The following is a 25561-nucleotide window of genomic DNA, read 5'->3' on the forward strand; positions in this document are numbered from 1 at the left end:
TCTCATCTTTACACGTGTTCACTGACTATAAACAAACATCCTCACTATCAATACTGGCAGTATCATCAGCTTGCCATTAACAGCAAAGGTATGCTCAGGTGTTTTTGCATGAGCTATGTAAACAAAAAGCTCGTTCAAGCAGTGTCAATTATTTCCAGTTCACTACTTAACAATGTCTGGGCTATTTGCAGTTCAATAGACTAAAAGAGTAGGAGATTATTACCTGGATTGGAAACAGGTGAAGGCTGGTGACATGAGGGCCATCCAAGCCACAGAAAATTTGTCTCAACGAATTCAGTTTGACTATTGTAAGCAAGGAAAAGGGAACAAGAAAATGATGATGAAGATGATGATGTGCTTCTCTGAAATTGTTACTTACCAATATACATTAAAGGCACACTACTATCCGGCAATGTTGGAATATTCTTCTTGCTGAAAAGACTGATAGGTCTGAGTTTATTTTGATGCAGAAGCCAAGCCCCAGCAATAGGTGAAGACAACTGAAACAACAAGAAAAACCTACATCAACAAATTTCATAGACTTTGCTGTCATTGTCATCGTTTGTTAGAAAGCAGATTAAAGGAAATTGCTAATCAATTTTTTTATGGAAAACAATATCCAAATAATCTGAAACAATGTTTACTTAAAAAGAGGAAGGAGAAAATATAGATCACAGACAATACATTCATTCTTATTTTTGTTTTATATCTGTGTTGGATGGGTTCTCTTGTACAATATATTAGAAATTCTCTTGACTTATAACCATCGCTTCTTTTAGGTTGCCAAAAGTTCTGATCCCTATTTTCTATATTATTCCCTTTCCACATGGAGCCACCACCAAGAGCATGCAACATTTTTCATCCAGATGGAAGATTCAGAAAGACATGGGATGAAACATAATCTCCAAATTTGGGGTCTCGCAGAGGCGATGACAAATGGTCATGACCTTTGGCAATATGATGTGTTTGAGAAGACTCAGAAGTTGTGATCGGTACCAGCATCCATGCTTGTGACATGTAAAAGACACCCACTACACTCTAGGAGTGGTTGGCATTAGGAAGGCCATCCAGCTGCAGAAACCAAATCAGACTGGAACCTGGTGCAGCTCACCAGTTTTCAGTCAAACCATCCAACCCATGCCAGCATGTAAAACAGATGGATGATGATGATGTTCATACTAATAGAGCCACCTTTCCTGCACTTTTAAACTGATGCCTTTTATCTTTAAAAAAAACCCAACTAATCTTAGGTCACTGGCATTCCTCTCATCACACATCCAACATTTTCCTTCATCTTTTGTAGATATTCTCTATTAATGCTGATATCTCACAAATAAGAAACATCACATTTCTTAAACGTGCTTCATATGGCTTTTATATATTGCACAAAGAAAAAAAAACTCTTTGATGCAAACAAGAGGCAATAGATTGCTAAGTTCCCCCAAAACTACTACCTTATCTATTCTAGCATTTAAATATTTACTACGAATACCACTGGTACATAACTGGTAGGAGCAGATTCGAATCAATGAATAATGACCAGTTGGACTGCTATCCAGGTAATATCGTCTGTAGATGAAGAACACAATGAACATCGCATATCAATGTCCAAGTTCTGCTGTAGCACAGAGAACCTCACAGCTGAGAGTTCCTACCCGCACATTCCAGATGACCACCATTTAATATCCTCCCGCCAGTGACTGTCATATGCTATTAACAATGTCCAACAAAGGAGATAACTTCCTATCTATAACATCTCAGAAAACCACAACTAGTGTTAATAAAACTATCAACTACATCAGATGAGCTGTCTAAATTATTCAAATTCTGGGGGTTCCTACTCCTAACTAGTCCTGTGCATTTGTCACACCTGAAGTCCTGAGACTGTCAATCTGCAAGAAATACCAATTCCCTGAATACATAGTAACTGCCCAGCTATTCACTTTCTACATACATGTCGATATACTTCCCAAGTGATGAACGTTCATGAGTGTTAGAACTGGGCCTTGGTCATGTTAGAATTGGGCCTTGCGCTTGATCATAACTTGTGACACCAATGTGCAAGCACATACACATATCAACACGAAGTGCTTTGCCAAGTGGCCCAGCAAACAAACTCACCACCTTAAGATCATGAATCATACACCTTAATCACTGGGCTACATGCCTTCACACACACACACACACATGCACGGGGAAGGGTGCATGTGTTTGAATGTGTGAATGTCTTGGCTTGTCTCTTACTAACTCACAACAGATGTTGGTTTGTTTATATCCCTGTAACTTAGAGGTTCAATGAAAAGAGACCAATAGAATAAGCACCTGACTCTAAAAATATATTGAGGCCAATTTAATGACTAAACCCAGAATGGCTGCCGTCCAATGACTGAAGCAAAAGTAACAACATGGATATATGTGCACCATTCGAGTGTGGCAGATGCCAGTGCTGCCTGACTGGCTCCAGTGCTGGTGACATATAAAAAGCACCCACTCTCGGAGTGGTTGGGAAGGGCATCCAGCTGTAGGAAGGGCATCCAGCTGTAGAAACCTTGCCAAATCAGATTGGAGTCTGGTGCAACCTCCTGGCTTGCTAGTTCTCGGTCAAACCGTCCAACTTATGCCAGCATGGAAAACGGATGTTAACCCTTTTGTTACCATATTTCTGTTGAGATGCTGTTTTTCTTTCAATTACTTTAAATTAGTAAAATAACTTAGTTATCATTAAGCTAGTGTTAGGAACATAAATTGTGACTAAAGTTTGGTGAAAGATTTTAATTCAAAACTTGTGAAAACAAGACATTTGTACTACAGAGCAGTTTCAGCCGGGTTGGTAACAAAAGGGTTAAACGATGATGATGATGATGATGATGATATACTCTGAGTTGTAAACCCATCCATGGAAAAATATTTTAAGATAATGAAGATCACAAGCAACTACTCTTAAAAGAAAAAGAAAGCAAACTTATTAAAGCCGTTATATTTTTAAATGCTGAAATTGTTGTTCAGAAACGCAAAGGATAATCAAATGAACTCATTTTTTCAACAAATTACTTTTTAGACAACATAGAAAAATTAATTACATTGATTTGCATAAAGAAATTAAAGTGACACAAAAGAATGTCTGAGAAATTATTTAAAATTAAATTTCAAAAATGAGAAATTTTAGAAAATTAAATTTTAAACAAGTTAATAAAAATACCATAATTTTGTTGATAAATATTTGACAAACATACCTTATGTTGCCATAGCATCTGATTTGGATCATCAGGACATACACAGAATATTATGCCCTGGGGTACCAGAATCTTTAGTGAAGACTCTACAATATCATTCATTTCATCTGTAACGATTTAAAACATTTCCAATTTTAGATTCTCTAAATATGAATATTTACTCATCACACACACACACACACAAAAACATTTCAGTGAAGTTTGCCCATTAAAAGCAACCTTTTTGTCTTTCACCAAATCTTGAGAAGAAAATTTTATTTCTGCTCAAGATAAGATTTCACTTGATTGCTCAGAAAGGAAAGATTGGATCTATTATACCTTGTCAAGACTCTAAAATGTAAAGTACAGGTTAGTTTAGGGGCAGCTACTTCAGATGATGTTACACCATCATCATTTTACATCCACTTTCTATGCTGACCTGGATTGGATGAGTCATCAAAGTCCAAATTAGTTCTTATACAGAGCTACTACCCTCCAACTCAGGCCAAAAGATTATGTCTCACTTAGGAATGGAAGTAAACCCCATTAGACAATAGTCCACTTAAAAAATCCTGCTGCCAGCACATGTTAATGGTGTGTAGTTGCAACAATTAACTGGATAATAAAATGTTAAAATTCTGGTTCAAGAATTCTGGGTTCATATTATCACATTGTACTGAGAGAAAAAAAAACTCCACTTAACACCAGAGAGAGAAAAAAACACTTTGTAATGAGACAGAAACTATTTAAGAGTGCTGACTCAGAGGTACCCCTACCAAAAACTTTCAAATGGTACAAGAAATAAACCCTCCCACTTCTCAAGTCTGCAATACTAAACATATTATCCAGAACATTCATTTCATTTTTTCAGCATCATAAACACTAAATGTTGTCCATGCTTCTTTGCATTCTGCTCTATAATGACTACAATTACAAACAACTACTAACACTACAAGTCTCCACAAATTTCAGTTTGTACTAAATAAATATTAAATAGATATTAATTAATATTAAATAAATATTAAGCAAATATTAAATAAATTCCTATGGCAACTTTAAAATATCCTTGTTTAAAGTGTCAAAAAAGATTTATTTATTAAAAAATAAAAAAGAATTTATCAGACTTAGTAGAAAGAAGAGGCAGTCATTCATGATTTCAGTTTTTAAAAATACGTAAATAAATGAAATGTCTAACCAGGACATGTTACAAAGTTATTCTCCAATTCTCCCTCCATTTCAGAAGCGTCATCCACTTCTGTGTTAGACTTCATCAGCTTGTTTTGCAACAAACCAACATAATTTACATCATGGTGACCAACACTGAAATTCCATCTGTTCAAAATATGAAAAGGAAATTTTAAACTTAATTATTTGCAAAAAAAAAAAAAAAAAAAAAAAAAAGAGGAAAAAGATGCAATAACTATCAATTTTACATACAATCCAATACTGACAGTACGGCTGATTGTGGAATCAATAAGCTGATGGCATTTAACCTCCTCTAAGAGATCAAATGCACAAAAGAATCAGCTCCGAATAAGGGAGTGAAAAATTCTCTAACAACAATTACTAACCTAACTATCTACTGCAATCCCAAATTAAGCATAAGTAATCTCTTACTTAAGTCAATTCTTATATATTTGAGCAGACAGTACAAAGCTTACTTCCGCTTCCATAGCTGAGAAATTTCCTTTGTGAACAAGCTTTGCCACACTCACAAGCATTTTCAGCAAATTTCCAATAACATCAACACTGTGAACCCCCACGTCTTGACAAAACCCACAGCTTGCTTGTGCTTGCCTCTCTGCCATTTCCAATAGATTTCAGATTCTACTTGTGGAAACGGTCTATAGTAGTGGTTCCCACCTTTTCAGTAGTTCCCAACCTTTTTATTTAAATGAGTTTTTTCACGGACCCCTTTTAATATGCTTATCCTTGTATATAAATATATAGGAAATTTTGAATTTAGTTCACAGATCACCAGAGGTCTGCAGACTCCAGGTTGGGAAGCACTGGTCTAGAGTTATGTACTGATGATGCCACAGCTCCCAAATGTACCAGAGAAAACAAGCAAAGGAATGTCCATTACCTTGTTCACCAACACAACTAAGTCTTTGATAAAGACAGTGGCCTAAGTTGAGACAAGAATGAGTTATGTGTTCATCAGGAGTCATCTAACGTTATGTTGTGAAAGTTGATGCATCTTGCATAGCAACCAATATAGCTTAAAGTCACCTAAATTTTTCTAAGAATAGAAATCAATGCAGCTATTTCCATTGAGAAGTGGAAGTATGCTTAATGACTGCTACATAAAATATGGTGTGTGCTGAGGCTTGTCAATGTCAGGAACAAATATGTTACACAGACCTAATGAAGTTCAAAATATTCTCCCTTTGAAGCCAGCATATTTTTAACTGAATAACAAGATGAAAAATTGTTCAGCTTTCGAACTGAGCTATTGTACAAAGGTGCTGTTGGGATTACCAGCGTGAAAAATACAGTTTGTGGATGTTTTGCTAATAGAAAGCCTTTAGTTAAATGAATTCAGTTTAAGTAACACAAAAATGTTGTGGATGAAAGTCAGCTATTCAAACATTAAGAAATTATGATAAAGGATTGCTATGTGCATCAAAAATTGTAGGATAACCATAAATAACATACTTGAGAGTAATCCAGTGGGGTTAATGCTCTTCTACAGGTTTGCAGCAGAACACTTAGTTGCCACAAAATGTAAAGGAAATTCAAAATGACATTGGAAAACCACTGCCTAAGAAGTGTGTGTGTGTGTGTGTGTGTGGTTATGTGGCAAGAAGTTTGCTTCTCTACCACATCATTCCAGGTTCAGTCCCACCTTGAGCAAGTGTCTTCTATAGCCTCAAGCCAACCACAGCCTTGTGAGCGGATTTGGTAGGTAAGCCCATTGTGTGTGTCTGTCTGTCTGTCCCCCAACCATTGCTTGACAACTGACGTTGGTGTGTTTACATTCCTGTAACTTAGTGGTTTGGCAAGAGAGACCAATAGAATAAGTACCAGGCTAAAAAACTAAGCAGTGGGGTTGATTCATTCGACTGAAATTCCTCAAAGCAATGCCCTGGCATGGCCACAGTCATGCAAATAATGGAATGCCAACTAGGAGACAAGTAGACCATTGTTTGTTGTCCACAAACATTGAAATTTCTAGTCACATGAGATAACAACTACAGCAAAACTAAAACTCATTTCTTATAAGAAAATATCAACTAAACACTTTTTCCCAATACTTACATCAGGATCGTACAAATACTCTGTACCAAGCAGAACGTTTTTACTCCCGTTGGCTCAACCAATTTAGATTTGTCACGTGCTACAAATACAAGATACACACTCAGCAAACAGACAGAAACAAAACAAATCACAAGAGCATCTTACTTTTCCGAACCACTCCGTGAGTCAACAGCTCGTATTGTTTGAGTGTTTCTTGTAATAACTATCAAATCTTCTTCTTCACCCAATGAATCTGTATAACCAAATTGTTGGCATCCATTCACGGAACATGTGTATCGAAGCTGAATTTAAAAAAAAAAAATATTCATTGTAATTACATTTAATGACATTTTAAAGTTAATTACCAAAATTTCATAAATCAACATTCATAAAGATCTGCTGAAAAACTGAGGTGTAAATCCTTTTTATTTGTCTGGAAGTCATCAGCTTATAATGGCTTAAACTGGTCTATTTCTTCTATTTTATGAGGTGCAAGCATGGCTGTGTGGTAAGAAGTTTGCTTCCAAACTACATAGTTCTGAGTTCAGTCCTACTGTGTGGCACTCTGAGCAAGTCTCTTCTACTATGGAGCTGGGTGGAGCAAACTCTTGAGTAGGCCTAGCAGACAGAAACTGAAAGACGCCCATCATATACACACATATGTATAGGTGTGTGTCAGTATGTCTGAGTGTTTCCTTGTCTAGACTTTGCATGGTGGTTGTTAATAAGAGTCACTGCCATACACCACTTGTATGACAGTAAAACCATGCCTGACCAAGAGGAAATATTACTTTGCTTGAGAATTGGCAATAGGAAAGGCATCTGGCCAAAGAAAATCTGTCACAAAGAATTCTGCAAGCAAGGAAAAGTGAATGCTAAAACAATAATGATGATAATATATAAAAATGGCGAAAGTAAAAAGGTTTGAAAGGTTTCAGCAATCTATCATTGTCAAATGTGTGTCTTTGTGCAACTGTTGAATGAGATGAGCGTGTTGTGGATTATATAAACAAGTCACTTTCTTGTTAACACAAGCAAAACCTTTCTCAAAGTCAATGAAGTTGAGATCAAGGGGAACCTGTCGTTCTTGCGACTTCTCGATCAGCACATTGGCTAGTTGGCCTCATGAGTCTAGGAACCCAAATATGATCTATGAATGCTGTGACTTACAGTCAATAAAGACAACAGAGCCCAGAGTTATGTTTTGTCCAGGAGTCTGTAAAACTGTTAAGACAGTCCTGCTCTCACTGATGGTCCAGGGAGAAAATATCTGGTCAATGTTGGACTTAATTCTTCCTAAATCCTGCTTACTCTAACTCATAACATCACCACATTTTTCAATCTCTCAAGAGTTCCAGTTTTTGCACACACTAAAATCTCCCAATTATTTCTGGTTAGTTTCACTAGATAGCCTCACCTTTTGAGCACTTTTACTTTCCCTCCATATTGCATGGGATTCCAAATATGCTGCTCTTTTCACCGCTTTTCAGCATTTTTAGGGTTTTCATCCATTGTAGTTCAGAGTTTACCTTTACACAGGTTACTGATGGAATACCGGGTTTGCAATGGAGAGTAGAAGGGTGGAGGTGCTTTTAGGCATTTCATCGAAGTACTCAGCCCCTCTCTTTTCTTCTCTTTTAATTACTTCATTATTTGCTGTCTTGATGTATCTTTCATTGATTTGCATCTACTTGGAAGTTTTCTAATTCAAGTCTTGAGATACTGTATCAAGTTCTCCAGACTCCATTTTCTACTGCTTCCTCTGCTTCATCTATAAACTTTTTGAGATAAGCTCTTTTGGTCTTCCTTGTCAATCCCATAATTCAAGTGTATTGCAATAATTTCTCTCATTCTTCTGTGCATTCATCAGAACCAAATTCAAATACTTCCTTTTTACTTTTAGTTCCCCCCCTTGTGTCACTAGAGAACCATTATTACTCTTTGTATCACCTTCTTTGGAGGATGTCAGTGCATAGAAGACTTCATATACCAATCTCAAGAGTTCAACCATTGGTATACCATCCATAAGATACTTTAGCAAGAAAGAAAGCTGCATTTGTTTCAGTTTCTTTCATCATCTGCTTATTAAATTTGTAGAGTGGTTTCTATAACTGACATCATCAAAAGCTCTCGTCTTTATTTCAATTTTTCCCAGCACCAAACAATGATAGAATGCCAAAGCCACATTTTCCTTTGTTCAGGTTTTATCAGTCAAGCAACACCTAGTATCAGGATGTGGTCCAATTAATTTTGCTTTCCTGTCCAGTGACATCTACGTCACTTTGTGCATCCCCTTGTGGATAACTAAATCATTAAAAGCACACCATAAAAAGCTCTCCATTCTTATTTTACCAAGACCATGAGTCCCCAACAACTTCAAATAAAAACTTGCATTTGAACACAACACCTTCAACCATTTTTCAAATATTAGTTTCCAAAATTATACAAATACAGCAAACAAAACAAAAAAATTCCACAACTTCAATCTACATCATGATTCTGATGCCTACCTTCATAAATCCTAAATCCACAAAAGAAACTTTAAAACTTCAAAACCTGACAAACTCACACATTACACACCAATACTCCAAACAGAACACTGCATTCACCAACCTCTACATGTACCTATAAAAATACTTTCAAAGTCCCATAATCTGAAAAAATAAAATCATTATTCCAAACCCTAACAAAGACCTCAAAGAAGTAACATCATACAAACACATCATCTTTCTATGAACCTCTGAGATATTTTAAGAAGGTCCGTCCTTCTCATCACTAACCCATACATGTCCTTTCCAAATAACAACATGGATTATTGCCAACACACTACTCATAAACCTATTACAAAGGATACATGGCCGCTTCAATAAAAGAACTCCTCAAACACACCTTTCTAAAAACTTTTGACTATTTGCCACTATCTACACACATGCAAATTACTTGATATATCTTTTAAAAAAAACCACAAAACATTGACTAATAAAATCATCAAGCCTAAGTCAAATCACTCAGCCTAAGATCTGTTCAGAAACTATGCTTCTAAAACTTTTAATTTTTCAAATGGTGTTCCACCATTTCTCCATCTCTTAAAAGTATGCCAACACAGTCTTCCAGCATCACAAAACCTATCATAGATAATATTGCCCTCACATCTTCCCACAATTCTTCATACAAAGTTGCAAAACAGCCTCACCCTACATTAATCTCTTTGTTAATGTAGCAGCTACCAAATTCACTGTTTTCTTTATCAGCAACACCACAGAGTACACCAGGTAGTTAACAAAACCATGACACTGAACAGGGAAAAAAAAACTACTCACACATTCAGTTAGATATATCAAAGAAACTGGCCATTCAAGAGAATTGCTCTCAACTCTGATGCAACTACAAATGAGACTACATTCATGCAACCAACCATGCCCTTAACAGCAACTCCAATGAGTCCTTGGCACTGTAGAACCAAGAATTCATTGGTTAGTCTTTCCTCTGTCAACACACCAGACACAGTAATCCAGAATGTTCCATCAGGAGAGCTAGGAGGTCACAAAACACATTAAAATGAGGAAGGAGTCACATGATCGTATGATTCTTTTGGGTCTTGCCAGACATGAACTGTCTTCTCATCATGTAAGAATTGTCCCTGATGTTCTCATACACCTTACATCTGACAGTAGACTCAGCTGCCTTCAGCTGTTTGGCAATGACCCTCATTAGCCCTCAGCAGACTGATAAGGGTCATTGATGAAAATTATGAAAATTGAAGCAGAAAATAAATTCGTCTTAGGATGCTCACCTGCCAACAACAGATCTAACACAATTCATAAGAAGCCACTTGACTGTTTTGACAGCCATCAACTGTTTGATTTTATACTTACATTCTTTGCCTATGTAGCAACCTAAACTTTTAACTGTCTCTCCCTCATACAATGCTTCATCATTTCACCCAGAATTTTCTAATTTATTCCTTTCACTTTCCCTTTCATAGAGCGCAATTCCAGACCTTCTTAGATTTGAAAGCCACTGATGAGCAATTTCCTCATACCCCAACGAAAGGAGAAGAGGTACGAAAAACTAATCGAAGAGTGCAGAGAACAGGGATGGAATGTCGAGTATTACCACCTGGCAGTGGGGGCTCGAGGCTTCATTGAAAGGAAAATGACAACGCTATTCAAAAGAAGATTTGTTTTTTCTAGCTCTAAGCTGCGAAAGCTAATAAGGAAAGTACAGGAGGCGGTCGAAAAAGCCAGCTTCTATATATGGCTGAAGCAAGAAGACCAAAAATGGCTTGAAAGTCATAACATGCCAGCAGAAAATAACATCACTAGGTGAGACAAGCTGACACAGAATCAGCTTCGCTGACTGACAGGTGACGGTCATTTAGAGAATGCGCAGGCTAAGATTACGTGCCTTCACTGGTAAGTTAAGGTGAGACAGTGTCACATGACAACTTGCTGGGGCTGCCTGCTGGAGCCTAGCAGCAGGTATTTAAAGGGAAAAAATTTGACAAGTCAGTCAGTCACCGGCTGACGCTACATCAAAGAGGCCAAGGAACAGAAGAAAGAGGACATGCACCCAACACCAGAGCTGAAAACACCTCCGAATGGGGGGGGGCACCACGTCAAATCAGTAGAGGAGTAGGGGCCGAAACCGGATGTGGTTCCTCCTGATGATGTCTTGAGCTAACTGGATCTGTTGTAATTCCTCAGATTCATCTAGTCTTTTCGGAATATTTTAGCTGGTATAAACACTAAAGGGTTTTGAGAATGGGGTTCAAATACTTCTGCATGAAGTCTGTCTAAATATGTTTGTGTGCACAATATATCCAATGGTGAAACTGTAGCAGGTTTTCTAGTTCCGTAGTAGAAGAACCTACTTTAACCTCACAGAATATTCCCATCTACGACTTTTGAACAAAAATGGCTCTGTAAGTATGAATGCAAACAAAGCTATCTTCATTACATACATCTTTCGATTCCAAATCCCATACAAAAATATATATGTATCACCCAGATTCATCATTTTCAACCCACCAGTGTGTGTGTGTGTGTGTGCGCATGCGTGCATGTGTGTGTTATACTTTAGAATAAACAGTAAGCTGTCATTATAGTACTTGGAGTTTCAAATGTTGGAGCAAAGCGCTATGATGCATTCTCATCTGTCGCCATTATTTAAATTAACCAACATTCAAAACCGATTACTATAACGAGAACATTTTACTGTTTGTTCTAAATTATAACATATATAAATAATCCTCTGTTTATCTAATATTGAGGTCTCGTTTTTTGTAGGTACTTTTTATTACTATTATTTGTGCAAAAACCTCTAGCAAAATAACCCTCTTGACAATCCTCCTTATCTCAATGAGTGAGAGAGAAAGAAAGAGAGAGAAAGAAAGGGTGAGTGAGTGTGTGTGTGTGTGTGTGCGTGCACATGCATGCCTGCACTGCCGTTTGTCTTCACTAAACTCTTCACTCTTTCTTTGTCTACATGTTTCTACTCCAATTTTAGAAAACAATGTGATAAAGCGTTCCTACCATTTTCCCACCCTTTAAACACCAATATAATTCTACAGAGCCAAGTTTACCACAGAACCTGCCATCATACACCATGTGCTGGCATTCTCTTTCTATTTGCACTGGAAGTGATAACCCCTGCCAGTAAAAACTAATATCAGCAAAAACTAGTGATGGTTTATAACAGTAAAAACTAGAATAGTTCCATTGGCCTTAAGAGACAAACTTAATACAATCAGAAATAAAAACTTAAAAAATGAAGAAAAAATACTTAATAAAATTTCTTTTTTGAAAATATTTTAGAAATATTTACTTGTCCAGAGTTCATATCAATTCCATAGTTTTGAATAGTTTTCCCTCCTATCATCATAGTATCATCATCGATGCGGAATGTAGAACTAAGAAGGGTTTCAGAGGATATAAGAAGTTGTTCGATATTAGCGCCATCCTCTTGATATAAACCACCATCAAGTGAGGGAATTAATCGTGTTTTCACTCCATTCTTTGACAGCTGGAAACAAATTAAATCATTTTGTTAGTAGCTATTACAAATGCATTGTCTAAATTTAGAATGCATCTTTAGTTCAAGTTTCTAGAATATTCTATTAGAATTAAACACATAGCACAGATTCACAGAAGCAACAAGTTATTGATATCTTTACAAACATAATAGACAGGATTTCTTTTTAACATTTAGAACTGAGACAGTCTGTTCTGCTGTTATTTTGCTTTGTTGATAAGAGTAATCTCATCGTCCTTTTAATGTCCGTTTTCCATGCTGGCATGGGTTGGACGGTTTGACCAGAGCAGGCAAGCTACACCAGGTTCCAGTCTGATTTGGCATGGTTTCTACAACCAGATGCCATTCCTAACACCAGCCACTTTGCAGTGTGTGTGTGCTGAGTGCTTGTAATGTGCCACCAACATTAAACTCTCAGAGAGTGTAAAACAAAAGCAACTTATTTCTGTGTTTTCGAATTTGTTACTATGGAGATCGATTCACTTGTCAACATCAATAAACAATGCTTTGTAACGAGTCACCTGGCAAGCAACAGACATATTGTTTAGATACTGTCAGTGAGCCTCTTTCTCTTGTGTCACAAATTGATGGATTTCACATTGAAAAATATTCACAGTTAATTTCTTTCAGAGTATAATGGGTTATTAATGTACTTTATGGAGCCCTGGTGTGAGTGTTAAATGACATCAGTGAAAGAATGATGTAGCAGCACAGAAAGATGATATCCAAAAAAGATAGGCCAATGGTCTGAAGTACTGTATTAGTAAACCATAAATACCAAATGATGACACAGACAATGGTAGAAAGACAAGAGAGGAGAGTGATGCCAAAATGAGAGGTAACGTCTGTGATGGAATATTCAAGAATGAAAGCAACATTACAATTCAAGTCTAAATGCAAAAAGCAATTATAGTAGAAAACAATCTGAGCTTCTCAGAACTGCTTGTTAGTCAGTGGAGAACTAAAACCAGGATAGAATGCACAGAACTGGGAGACTTCTCTGTTCAGCTCAGGGTTCAAGAGTTCAATGTAGTCCGAGATCAAAGCACAGGAGAAAAAGATGAATCCAAAAGCCATGAGGATTTTGAGTAGAAATCTAGACTGAATTTACCACCAGCAGCATACTATAACACATTTCAATAAAGATCTAAGCATCTTCAGTAGAGCATAAAGGAGATGCGACTAGAAAGATAAAGATTATGAAACATGCAAAGATGTTTTTGGCATGGAAAAAGTAAAATCTGACAAACCACATGGTCCCAGAAAGAAACTGTACCACATCATAGAAATGAGGAAGGAAGATTATTAAGGAAAAGATGAGAGAGAAAAAGCTGCCTTAAACCAGCGAAGTTCATAGCCGCAAACAACTCTGCTTCGGCATTATATGGTAGAGACAATACAGGATAAGCAGGGAGAGAGTGGAGCATAAACAAAGGAAAGCATTTTCACCCCTTTGTGGTTTTATGGTTGACCTTCATGGAAAGCCAAAGAGTAAAATATAGAGAGGCAGTAGTGCACAGTGACCCCACCAGCAGAGACATTATTATATTGGGAGATTGTCTTCTTCAACAGCAAATGTTCAAGCCAGAAACTCCTCTCAACAAGGCAGATTTCACACTTGATAAAAGAGACAAATGGTGGCAAAAGCACGAGTAAGCTCTGCTCCACAATCATCTGGTATCACTTAAAGGATCTACAAAAACTACCTTCTGCTACAAAGACTGCTGTTTATGCATGCTTTGGAAGAAAAAGCAGGAATTCAGCAGGAACTCACTAAGTCTGCTTTATCCTTAAAGAACTGAATCCATCAGAATTTGACCAATTTGGAGAGATTTCCTTGTAAAATATTGAAGAGAAAGTATTCTGACCATCATTGCTAAAAGGCTAATATCAGGTCCACTTATCAATGAGAATATTACATTCATACAAGTATCCAAAAATAAAGAATTCTGAATGTTTTGAACTTATATTGATTATCATTAAAGAAGCCAAAAGCTGTCACACTTTCAGTCATTTGGTTAGTTCTCGTCAAAGCCTATCCAAGCATACCCCATCGACTGATCCAGAATGAATTGGAGCACTACCAAGTATTGAGAGTAGGGGAGTCATGGTTCTGATGTCCCACAAGGATTTGTTAAAGATGAAATTCACCAACAAAGGACTATTTGAGAAGGATGTAATAGCAAGATCTACAACAAAATCCATTATTGTAAACATGAACTGACTACTAAACTTAGAAGGAAAACTGTGCAGAAGACCAAAGTGTTATGCTTCGCTCAATTAGAGAATATATTGAATGTTCGTAACGGCAAGTTACACTGTTCACTTCTGAGGGCCACAGTGTACAGTTCCTAGCATCCTCCACATGCATAGTGGTATTGGCTCTTTAATGGCTGCTAGCTCTATTCATCTCTCATCTCATGATTTCCACATGGTTGCACGAGACTTCCATTGAGAGTTTTATATATATACGCATATATAAGGATACAAAATCAGCAACCCAATAATGCAACTATCATCACATAAAGACATCTAACAAGACACCCAACCAGAAGAGAAGTTACATGTGAAATTACATCAATCCAAAGAACACAGCATAACTTGAAATTGATGGGAAAAAAATGGCTGCATGGTAAGAGATAAAATTCACCCACCAACTCTCTCCAAAAAAAAAATCTATGAACCCAAGTATCTTGAAAGAAAAGCTGACCATCAACATCATCAGGATTCAAGGGTTCGACATTCTAACAATCTAAGAAAAAGGAATTTAGTACATCATCATCGTTTAACGTCCGCTTTCCATGCTGGCATGGGTTGAACGGTTTGACTGAGGACTGGCGAGCCAGATGGCTGCACCGGGCTCCAATCTGATCTGGCAGAGTTTCTACAGTTGGATGCCCTTCCTAGCGCCAACCACTCTGAGAGTGTAGTGGGTGCTTTTATGTGCCACCAGCACAAGGGCCAGTCAAGCATTACTGGCAACGATTACACTCGGATGGTGCTCTTAGCACTCCACTAGCATGGATGCCAGTCATGCGGTGCTGTCATCTAATATGTTTTCGATTTCACTTGCCTCAACAAGTCTTCGCAAGTAGAGTTTAGTGTCCAATGAAGGAAAGGTACACATAAGTGGGCTGGTTACGCCTCTGGCATAGGCCACTAGATTATGGTCTCACTTGGCTTGCTGGGTCTTCTCAAGCACAGCATATTTCCAAAGGTCTCGGTCACTAGTCATTTCCTTGGTGAGGCCAAATTTTCGAAGGTTGTGCTTCACCACTTCATCCCAGGTCTTCCTGGGTCTACCTCAACCGCTAGGGTGTGGCACTTTTTCACACAGCTGTCCTCATCCATTCTTGCCACATGACCATACCAGCGCAGTCATCTCTCTTGCAAACCACATCTGATGCTTCTTAGGTCCAACTTTTCTCTCAGGGCACTAACACTCTGTCGAGTATGCAAACTGATATTACACATCCAGCAGAGCTTACTGGCTTCATTCCTTGCGAGCTTACGCATGTCCTCAGCAGTCACGGCCCATGTTTTACTGCCATGTAGCATGGCTGTTTGTACACATGTGTCATACAGTCTACCTATTACTCTGAGCAGGAAGCCCTTTGTCACTAGCAGAGGTAGGAGCTCTCTCAATTTTGCCCAGGCTATTCTTATTCTACCAGCTACACTTACAGAGCACCCAGCCCCTGCTACTGACTTGGTCACCTAGGTAACAGAAGCTATCAACTACTTCTAGTTTTTCTCCCTGGAATGTGGCACATTTTCAGTGTTTATAGCACCTGAGCATCTGCCACATACAAAAACCATCTTCCCAGTTAGCTTTCCTTAGATATTGCTGCATTAGAAAGAATTATGACAGCACTCTGCAGGACACCAGCAATACCCAGTTTGTGGCTGGAAGTATTTGATAAAAACCAGCTACTTGGAAGAAATAGACATGAGATCTCCAGTACACTACCATGTCCAGACTGCAATGGTCATTCATGCTGTACGACTTCCTCGTGACTCAAATGGAAGAGAGGCTGTGCAGTAAATTCATACAAGGATGGCTGTTTGTTCCCCTAACTTTCAGTTTGGTCAACCTTACACTGATATGGTTCCAAGCTGTACTTACAACTTAATCAGAGGTGGAAGATTTCAAAACCACCAAGAGTGGTTATACATGCTACTGTCTGAAGATAAGAAACTCAGACATGCCAACAAGACCATAAAAGATGGCATGAATAAGCTGTGTAAGAAGCAGAAGCATATTGGTAATGCCAGAATAAATTGAGATTGTTTGTCATGAACAGAAACATCTTCTTGGACACTACAACAGCATGAGAAAGGGCCAAGTCAGTCAATACAAAGGGCAAGAGAAGATTCATTGTGCAGAAGATCGAAAGGCAATCAAATAAATCAAATAAAGATTGGTGGCCAAGGACAGTGGTAGTAAAAACTTCTTAAGTAATAAGCATCTGAGAAGGGTTTCTAGGGTATTGGCCAATGCAAGCTGTTCTTCCTCCTGTGTGCTCTAGCTGACCTCTGATCACCTTAAAAATCTGGATTAAAGACAAGGATCCATCATGCAAGCAGTGTGGAACAAGTCTTTGCACCCTGAATCGCATTTGATCATCAGAAATCCTAAAGTATTGAGAGAAGACTGACACAAGTGAAGGCACAACAAGTCCTTACAAAAATTGACAAATGAACAGAGCTGTAGTGAGGAGATAAGGATCAGAGGACAAAAACAGCTCCAAGGAACCAGCTTTCCTGCTTTTCCTCAAGCATATAACTGGGACATGCAAGTAACCAACCTAAGTGAGATTATTGCCATCACTTCCAGAAAGGTTCATCTTTTTGGAAGAAGTAGCAGTAACCTCACTCCAATCGGATATTGTTCCAGGAACACAAAAAACATTTTAGCAGCCTACCTCACAGTAACCTGCAAGAGCAGACTTAATATATCTCGCCAACAGAAGAAAGTCAAGTACCAGAATTTGATTCATGAGGCTCTTGTCAAAAGATGGCAACTATCTTTATTCCCCAATTCCCATCAAGATCAATATGAGTTGTTGTTGTTTTGTTTTTTCTGGAAGACTGCTTTGGAACCCTAACAACTGAAAAAAGCCCCAAGGAAGATAGCCAAGCAGGCTGGGGGCAGCTGAAGTGGTGGCTGGCAAGAGACTATAAATGGAACCTTTCTGCAGACGAAGGCTAATTCACAAGGGTGATGAAATGCAATTTTTATTTGTGTTACTTTTTGACTCGCTCTCATATAAAGGAGGGAAAATCAAAAGGTAATGCAAGTAAAAACTGCATTACTTTCTGACTCCCCCCTGAAGTCGTCACTGGCCTTAACAGGCGAAGGTACAAAATACTTGTCACTCTCAGATACCAGCTGAAAATGCAGAGGGGTTGCCAACAACATGAATACTCTGTTCTCCACCAAGAGAAAGAACTTCAAGTAATCCTGAAGTTTCTGCTCATGGCAAAGCATCTTCAATGTTTATCATTTACAAATGAAGCTTAACTTGTCCTACTTTACTAAGTAACTGACAAGATAATTTAGCCTGTGGAGATAAAAACAGTTACGATTTCTAACGATACATTAAAAAGCATGAAAAAAATAGATTTGGGAGAGAGACTGACTGCAATTGGTAACAATGGTCTTGTGGCAACTAATAGAATTACAGTTCAAATCCTATCAGTGGATCTATCTTTTTTCAGGGGAAGGGTTGCCATGATCCCTTTCAAGGTTTCTAAGACTGGAGAAGGACAATTACTCTCAAATCGGAGACTTGATCTGAAGAGTTGTAATGGAGTGCAACGACCAGTGAATGTTATTAAACCAGTCAATGGATTGTGTTCTGTCCAAGAATATTTCTTTCTAGCTAATTTCACTGTGAAGGCATTAATTGAGCCAACAATATGATGAAGAAAGATACTTGCCCATAATGTTAAATAAGTAAATAACTTTTTTAAATACACTAAAAAAAGCTAAACAGTCGACTATTTTATTTCTAAAAAAAAAATTAAGTTGACAGCACTCATTTTATATTTATTTCTTTGTTTCTTAAAATTATAGACAAAAACAAACTTTATGTTCCTAAATATACCTTTAACATATGTATCATCAAATCAAAATTATTGTTAGTAAGTGGTTTATCTTTGCCGTAGTAGTAGCAGTGAATATTAGTAATCTAATAGGAGTTTCCATTACAAAAGCTCAAAATATATAAATATGTACGCAAAAAATTATCTTTAAAAAAATTGGAATTAAAATTTTAAAAATCAAAATTAATCTCACCTCTATCTTACTGATACTAGATGATAGTAATGGTTGAGAATTAGCTTGGACACTCCATAAAATTTTTCCATTGTTCTTCACATCAAAAGCCTGCACTCTGCCATCTAATGTGCTGACAATGAAAACACTAGAAAGAAGAAAAAAAATATTCATATGTGAAACAACTTGACAACTTTCCAAAATTATTTGAAAAAGTAATTTTCAAATATAAAAGTTATGTCTCTACTCCGTGGAGCGAAGATAGGAGAGATATGCAATGATGTGAAAATGGAAGATCCCAAAGGGTTTGGTATGAAACTCTGGTGTCAAGAGTTATACCAAACCCCAACTGGATGTCACTGCACTGTTCCAAAGGTCCCACCCATCCACTATAAACTGCAATAGCTTGGGATTCAAAGGCCCAGAGCTATTTAATATCTTGTCAAAACATCTGAGAGATCTAAAATAAGTAAGGATAGATGTTTTCAAGAAACAACTTGACCTCCTGCTGTTCAAGGACCTAGATGAAAGAGCAGCAATATCAACTCCCTCCTTCACCAATCACAAAAGAATGGTTGTTGAAAAAGCAACAATACTGGCAATGACCCAGCATGGCCACAGCCTTTGGGCTGAAGTGCATAAAAGAATATATATACTTATCATCATCATCGTTTAATGTCTGCTTTCCATGCTGGCATGATTTGGACGGTTTAACTGAGAATTGGTAAGCCAGGAGGCTTCACCAGGTTCCAATCTGATTTGGCAAGGTTTCTACATCTGGATGCACTTCCTAATGCCAACCACTCTGATAATGTATTCGGCCATGCTCGAATGGTGCTTTTTATATGCCACCAGCACAGGTGACAGGCAGATAGCACTGGCACAGGTACCAGTCAGGTGGCAATAGCATCAGCCACGACTACGATTTCACTTGGTTCAACAGGTCATCTCAAGCACAGCATATTGCCTGATGATTGAAGGGTGCTTTTAAACAGGGCAGTTATGAGACACAAGCATCGGCCATGACTACAATCTCACTTGGCTTGCCGGGTTGTCTCAAGCACAACATACCTCCAAAGGTCTCGGTCACTTGACATTGACTGTGAGGCCCAGTATTCGAAGGTCATGCATCACCATCTTATCCCATGTCTTCCTGGGTCTGCCTCTTCCACAGGTTCCTTCCAGCGTTAGGGTGTGACACTTCTTCACATAGCTATCCCCATCCATATGCAACACATAACCATACCAGTGCAGTTGTCTCTCTTGCACACTACATTTGATGCTTCTTATGCCCAACTTTTCTCTCAGAGCACTTACATTGTCATGTATGCATACTGATATTACACATCCAGCAGATCATACTACTTTCGTTTCTTTCAAGCCTATGCAGTCACAGCCCATGTTTCACTGCCATGTAGCATAGCTGTCCACACACAGGCATCATACAGTCTACCTTTCAATCTGAACAAGAGGCTTTTTGATACCAGCATAGGTAAAAGCTCTCTGAACTTTGTCCAGGATATTCTTATTCTAGTAGCTATGCTCTCAGAGCATCCACCCCCACTACTGACTTAGTCACATAGGAAATGGAAGCCATCAACTACTTCTAGTCTTTCCCTCTGGCATGTGATCTGCTTTCTGTACATCTTCAGTGTTTAATGCACCTGTGCATCTGCCACATACAAAAGCTATCTTCCCAGTTAACCTTCCTTTGATATTGCAGCACCTCTTGTGTGTCCATAGTTTACACCAAGTACATCTTGAGGAGTTTCTACCTACGCCTTTTCTACAGATCAATTAGGGCCATCTATCTAAAGGGATTTGTGATTTGCCGGCTTTCCTACTTATTAAGACTTTGGTTTTTGCTAGGTTAGCTCTAAGGCCGTTCAATTCTAGTCCTTACTTCCACACCTGAAACTTCAGATAGTGACTCAGCTATTAGAGCAAGGTCATCAGTATAGAGGAGCTCCTAGGGGCATCCTGACCTAAATCCCTCTGTTATGACCTGGAGGATTATGATGAACAAAAGGGGACTGAGGACTGATTCTTGGTGAACCCAGAATTCTTCACTATACTCATTGCCAACCCTCACCTTACTAATAGCATCCCTGTACATGGCTTGTAGAGCTCTCAACAACCACTTATCTATCCCTACTTTCCACATTGACCACCAGATAAGGAATTAGGAGACCCAGTCAAAGGCTTTCTCCATGTCAACAAAAGTACAGAGGTTTATCTTTGACTAGGAATTTCTCCTGCAGCTGTCATACCAGAAATATAATGTCAGTGATGCTTCTCCCTGGCCAAAACCCAAACTGCATCTCATCTAAAGTAACTCTCTCCCTAATTAGTTGGGCTATGACCTTCTCCATGACTTTCATCACCTGATCCAACTAATATGGTACAATTTTCATCATATATATATATACATATATTTATATAAGAAAAGCCGTTAGAAAGCCAATTATAGCAGTGACTCCATCTAAGAATATCTGAAGAAGGAATATTATTCTGAAATATTGTATCAGACTATGGATGATTAAATTACAACAGGTATATAGCCCATTGTTTAAATTATAGTGCATTGTTGTACCATTCAAAACTTTTTATTCTTTACAATGTACAATGCTTCAAGCGAACTACAATACTCTCCTATATATATATATATATATATATATATATATGTGTGTGGCACATGCCAATTCATACATACCGGCCAATATATAAACACAAAAACCGGGAAAATATTCACAAACGCAAATATGAACTGCAAAAGCAGAAATTTTATTTACTGCATCAAATGCCCAAATTGTGAAGAAATATATGTAGGTCAGACAGGAAATGCACTATCAGAACGCTCACGTGTACACCGACAACAGATTAGAGACCCAGAGATCCGTCAGATACCTTTGAGTAACCACCTAGCAACATGTGGTCGGAAAATATATATAATATTTCCATTCTACAAATTACACAGCCCAAGTGAAATCGAGAGGAAAATCAGAGAAAAGAATTTTTTTGATAAATTCGAACCCAAGCTAAATAAGCAATAATAATAATACTTAGAGGTACTACTTCTACTGCTACGACCATGACCACTAACAACAACAACAATACTAAAGGTGATCAAGATGAAGATAGCAGGAAAATTATCTTATTTAGGGTTAAAAGTTCTATTGCCACCACCATCACCACTAGCAACAATAATTAAGGTGCTGACAATTGAAATCCCTGACAAAGGCTATTTACAACATTTCTAAAAATAGCCCAACAATTGCTACCTCGGCCAGGGTTAAGATACAGGACTCTTGACATGTTCAACAAAGTGTGATGCCTAAACCAATCAGCTTAAGTAATTGAGTGATGCTACACACTGATTGGTCAGAATACAGTTTGCAAAACCTGGCAATTGGAGCCTACACAGGTGTATTTAAGGCAAAAATTACACCAAAGAGATTCTTACCTACAAACAATGGAATTTTACGACCAGTAGCACAGCATATGGATTGACTCTGACAGAGACAAAACTGATCCCCAAATGCAGAACCAACCACATAGCAAAAAAAAAACTACTGGCCAATTGCATGCCAGAACTTAATTTATAAAGATATAAACACATCCTCCAGGACCACTGTGATGCCAATACCATTATCACAGCAGAACAAGCAGAAGAAGGGAAGACGGGCGTCTGGGGATGTGCCGAGCAATTGTTAATCAACAAAACTGTGATGTTGGAGGTGCTAGAGCGTAGGAGGGACCTAGTTTCAATATGGCTAGACTACAAGAAAGCCTTTGACTTTGTTCCCTGCTCATGGATGCTAGAAGACCCTTTAACTTGCTAAAGTTCCAGTGAGCATAGCTGACCTGACTTCATTGTAGGCCACCATCTTGAAATCAAACACAGGCAGTAACTGTATTATCACCGATAGAAGACAGTATCGCAAAGGCATATTCCTTTCTGTGATGCTGTTTATACTTTCTGTAAATCCCTTGTCATTCATGTTAAGGAGGTCTGAAGGATATCTCACTGGTTCACAAGGAGACAGAAATACCAAAATTACACACTGCTTCTTTGTGGATGACTTGAAACTTTATGCAAAGAATATGTATGAGATGAAAAAGAACCTTCACCTGGTTACAACATTCTCAAAGGATGTAGGGTTGGAGTTTGGTCAGGATAAATGCTGTTGTATGGTTGTGAAATGGGGGAAAACTATAAACCAGACTAGCAACATCTCCATCCATGATTTGACTGTTTCCCTTGTATCTGATGAGGAATGTTACAGGTTTCTCGGGGTGGATGAAAATATATCTTACAGTGGCACCTGTAACAAAACATGTGTCACTAAAGAATATTACAGTTGAATAAACAAAATTTGGACCTCAGAACTCTCTGCATTTAATAAAACAGTAGCCCACAATGTGTTTGCAGCTGCTTGATGAGATCCAAGCCATTGATGTGAAAACCTGGAAGATACTAACTAACACACATAATCTCCACATAAACTGGGATGTAGACCGTCTCTACCTAAAACGAAAACAGGGTGGAAGAGGCTTAACATTGATCCAAAATGCCTTTGAATGTTGTATCATGTCCCTTTGGCAACATCTTTTAACCACCAAGTGTCAAAGTGCACACCTTGACCGAGTTTGTGGACATGAGTCTGATAACATCATAAGACTTGGAAGGCAGCTCCAAAGAAGTTGCACAGCTCCACCCCAACATATCATCAGATGAAAGGATGAGCAGAAATCCATGCATGGATATGTTACTAGAAAGCTCCGTGATGATAGTAACATCGATCATCAAAGCAGTTTATCATGGACCAACAACCAGATTCCTAGCTCCCACTTTGAAGGGTATGCATTTGCAATCCAGGAACAGGAAATATCAACCAAATACCTGATACACAAAAGGGATAAAGATACAGGAAAAGCAGTAAAATGTGACAACCAATGCAGAGTTCACACCAAAGATATCACTCGTATCATAAGCAGCTGTCCAAAAATGTCATCAAGGTATTATCTACCAATGTGACATGATGTTGTAGCTAGGACACTATATAATAAAATCCGTCAAAAGGATAACCCTAAGAGCAAAGAAATAAGAACCCACAGTATGGTGGAAACCATAGTCGCTCATAATAAAAAGGAGTATTGGTGGAATGTCCCAGTGAAAACCTCAATAAAATGTAAACGTTATAGACCTGACACAATGCTTTGGGATTGAGAAGAGAAACTGTGCACAGTTGTGGAAATTAGCTGCCCAGCAGAATGCTAACATAAAGCTGAAGATCAGGGAAAAAGAAAATACCAATGCTAAACTATTGAGAAATCTACAATTACTCTACCCAGATTACAAGTTCAGGTTTATACCTGTAATTACTGGGGCTCTGAGATATGTAACAGACTGCCTAAATACCAATCTTGAGAAATTAGGCTTCTCAAAACCAGAAGGGAGAAAGCTAATTCAAAGACTACAGATCCAATCCATCACTGGAACTATAAAATTCTGTAAAACTTTCCAGAAGTTTATCATTTAAATATATATGAGCATGTCTAGATATGCAAGTATATGTATGAGAAGACACACATAAAACAAAACATACAAATCTACACATATACATACATGCATTCAAAATTACCCTGTTGATGTTGATGAAATTCCAATGAAGGGGCCATGGATGTAGGTTAGAAACCAGCTCTTTCTCTATTGGCAAATCTTGAAATAAAACACTGACAGACAGACGTAAGTACATACACACATATAAACATGAGGGTGGGCTGAAAAGTTCATAGGTTGACTATGAAGAAGTGATGCTAGAGCTATGAAATTTTGCATACATTAATTTCAACCATTCTTATTAATAACTGCATTGTTTCTTTCCTTGTAAACTGACATCTGACTGTTCAAAGACTTTAAAAGTAACTAACAGTGGCTTCTCTTGAAAATAGACAAAATTTGACATTGTGGTACCAAGTATCTGCAGAAAATGAGTTTAGCCCCCAACAATATTCATACTGACACGGTCACTACATTATGTGATGACATTCCAGCTTTATCAACAGTGCAATAAAGGATAGGTAAATTTAGGAGGAGAAGGGAGAATCTTAAAGATGACCCAAGGTCTGGCTGTCCTGCAACTGCCACCAACAAGGGAAACGTTGACTGTATTCACTACATGCTGATGGATGACAAGAGATTGACTAGTAATCAAATAGCAGCCAATATTATTAGCATAACTTGTGAGAGAGTTGAGAGTATTCTGCGCAATGAACTTGGCATAATGAAGGTTTCTGCTCAGTGGATGCCATGTCTTCTCACACCTGATCAAAAGTGCACCAGGCTGATCCCATCATGGAGAAAATCTAACATAGCTTGAGGCAGATCCAGCAGGTTTCCATGAACATTTCCTAAGCCAGGACGAGTGTTAGTTTCATATCTTTGAGCCAGAAACAAAGAGACAATCCATGTAGTGGAAACACCTCTCATCACTTACTCCATAGAAGGCCAAGGTCATTTCATCTCCAGGGAAGGTGATAGTCTCAGTTTTTAGAATGCAAAAAGCATTGTATTTACAGACTACCTTCAAAAGAGCCATACTACCAATGGAGAGTACTATGCCAACTTGCTGAGACTTAAGAAAGGCTATGAAGACCAAATGCCCAGGGAAACTAATGAAAGGGGTCTTGTTTTATCAGGACAATGTTCCAGTACACAAGTCCTTGGTTTCAATGGCTGCTGTGTGTGACTGTGGTTTTGAATGGGTTAATCACCCTCCTTATTTGACCCATC

General features: G+C 38.1%; 1 protein-coding gene across 1 annotated transcript in view; it reads right to left on the reverse strand.

Annotated features, from left to right (window-relative positions):
• LOC115223006 (eukaryotic translation initiation factor 2-alpha kinase) overlaps positions 1-25561 on the reverse strand; it is a 65695-nt gene that overhangs the window by 37215 nt on the left and 2919 nt on the right. The window contains exons 2-7 of the mRNA XM_029793433.2: positions 18787-18913; positions 12279-12476; positions 6618-6754; positions 4408-4544; positions 3234-3340; positions 380-500 (exon numbers count right to left, since the gene is read on the reverse strand). Coding sequence (XP_029649293.1) covers positions 380-500; positions 3234-3340; positions 4408-4544; positions 6618-6754; positions 12279-12476; positions 18787-18913 — 827 coding nt within the window. The remainder of the gene's footprint in view (positions 1-379; positions 501-3233; positions 3341-4407; positions 4545-6617; positions 6755-12278; positions 12477-18786; positions 18914-25561) is intronic.

Source organism: Octopus sinensis, linkage group LG2 (assembly GCF_006345805.1).
Source record: "Octopus sinensis linkage group LG2, ASM634580v1, whole genome shotgun sequence".
NCBI classification, from domain to species: Eukaryota; Metazoa; Mollusca; class Cephalopoda; order Octopoda; family Octopodidae; genus Octopus; species Octopus sinensis.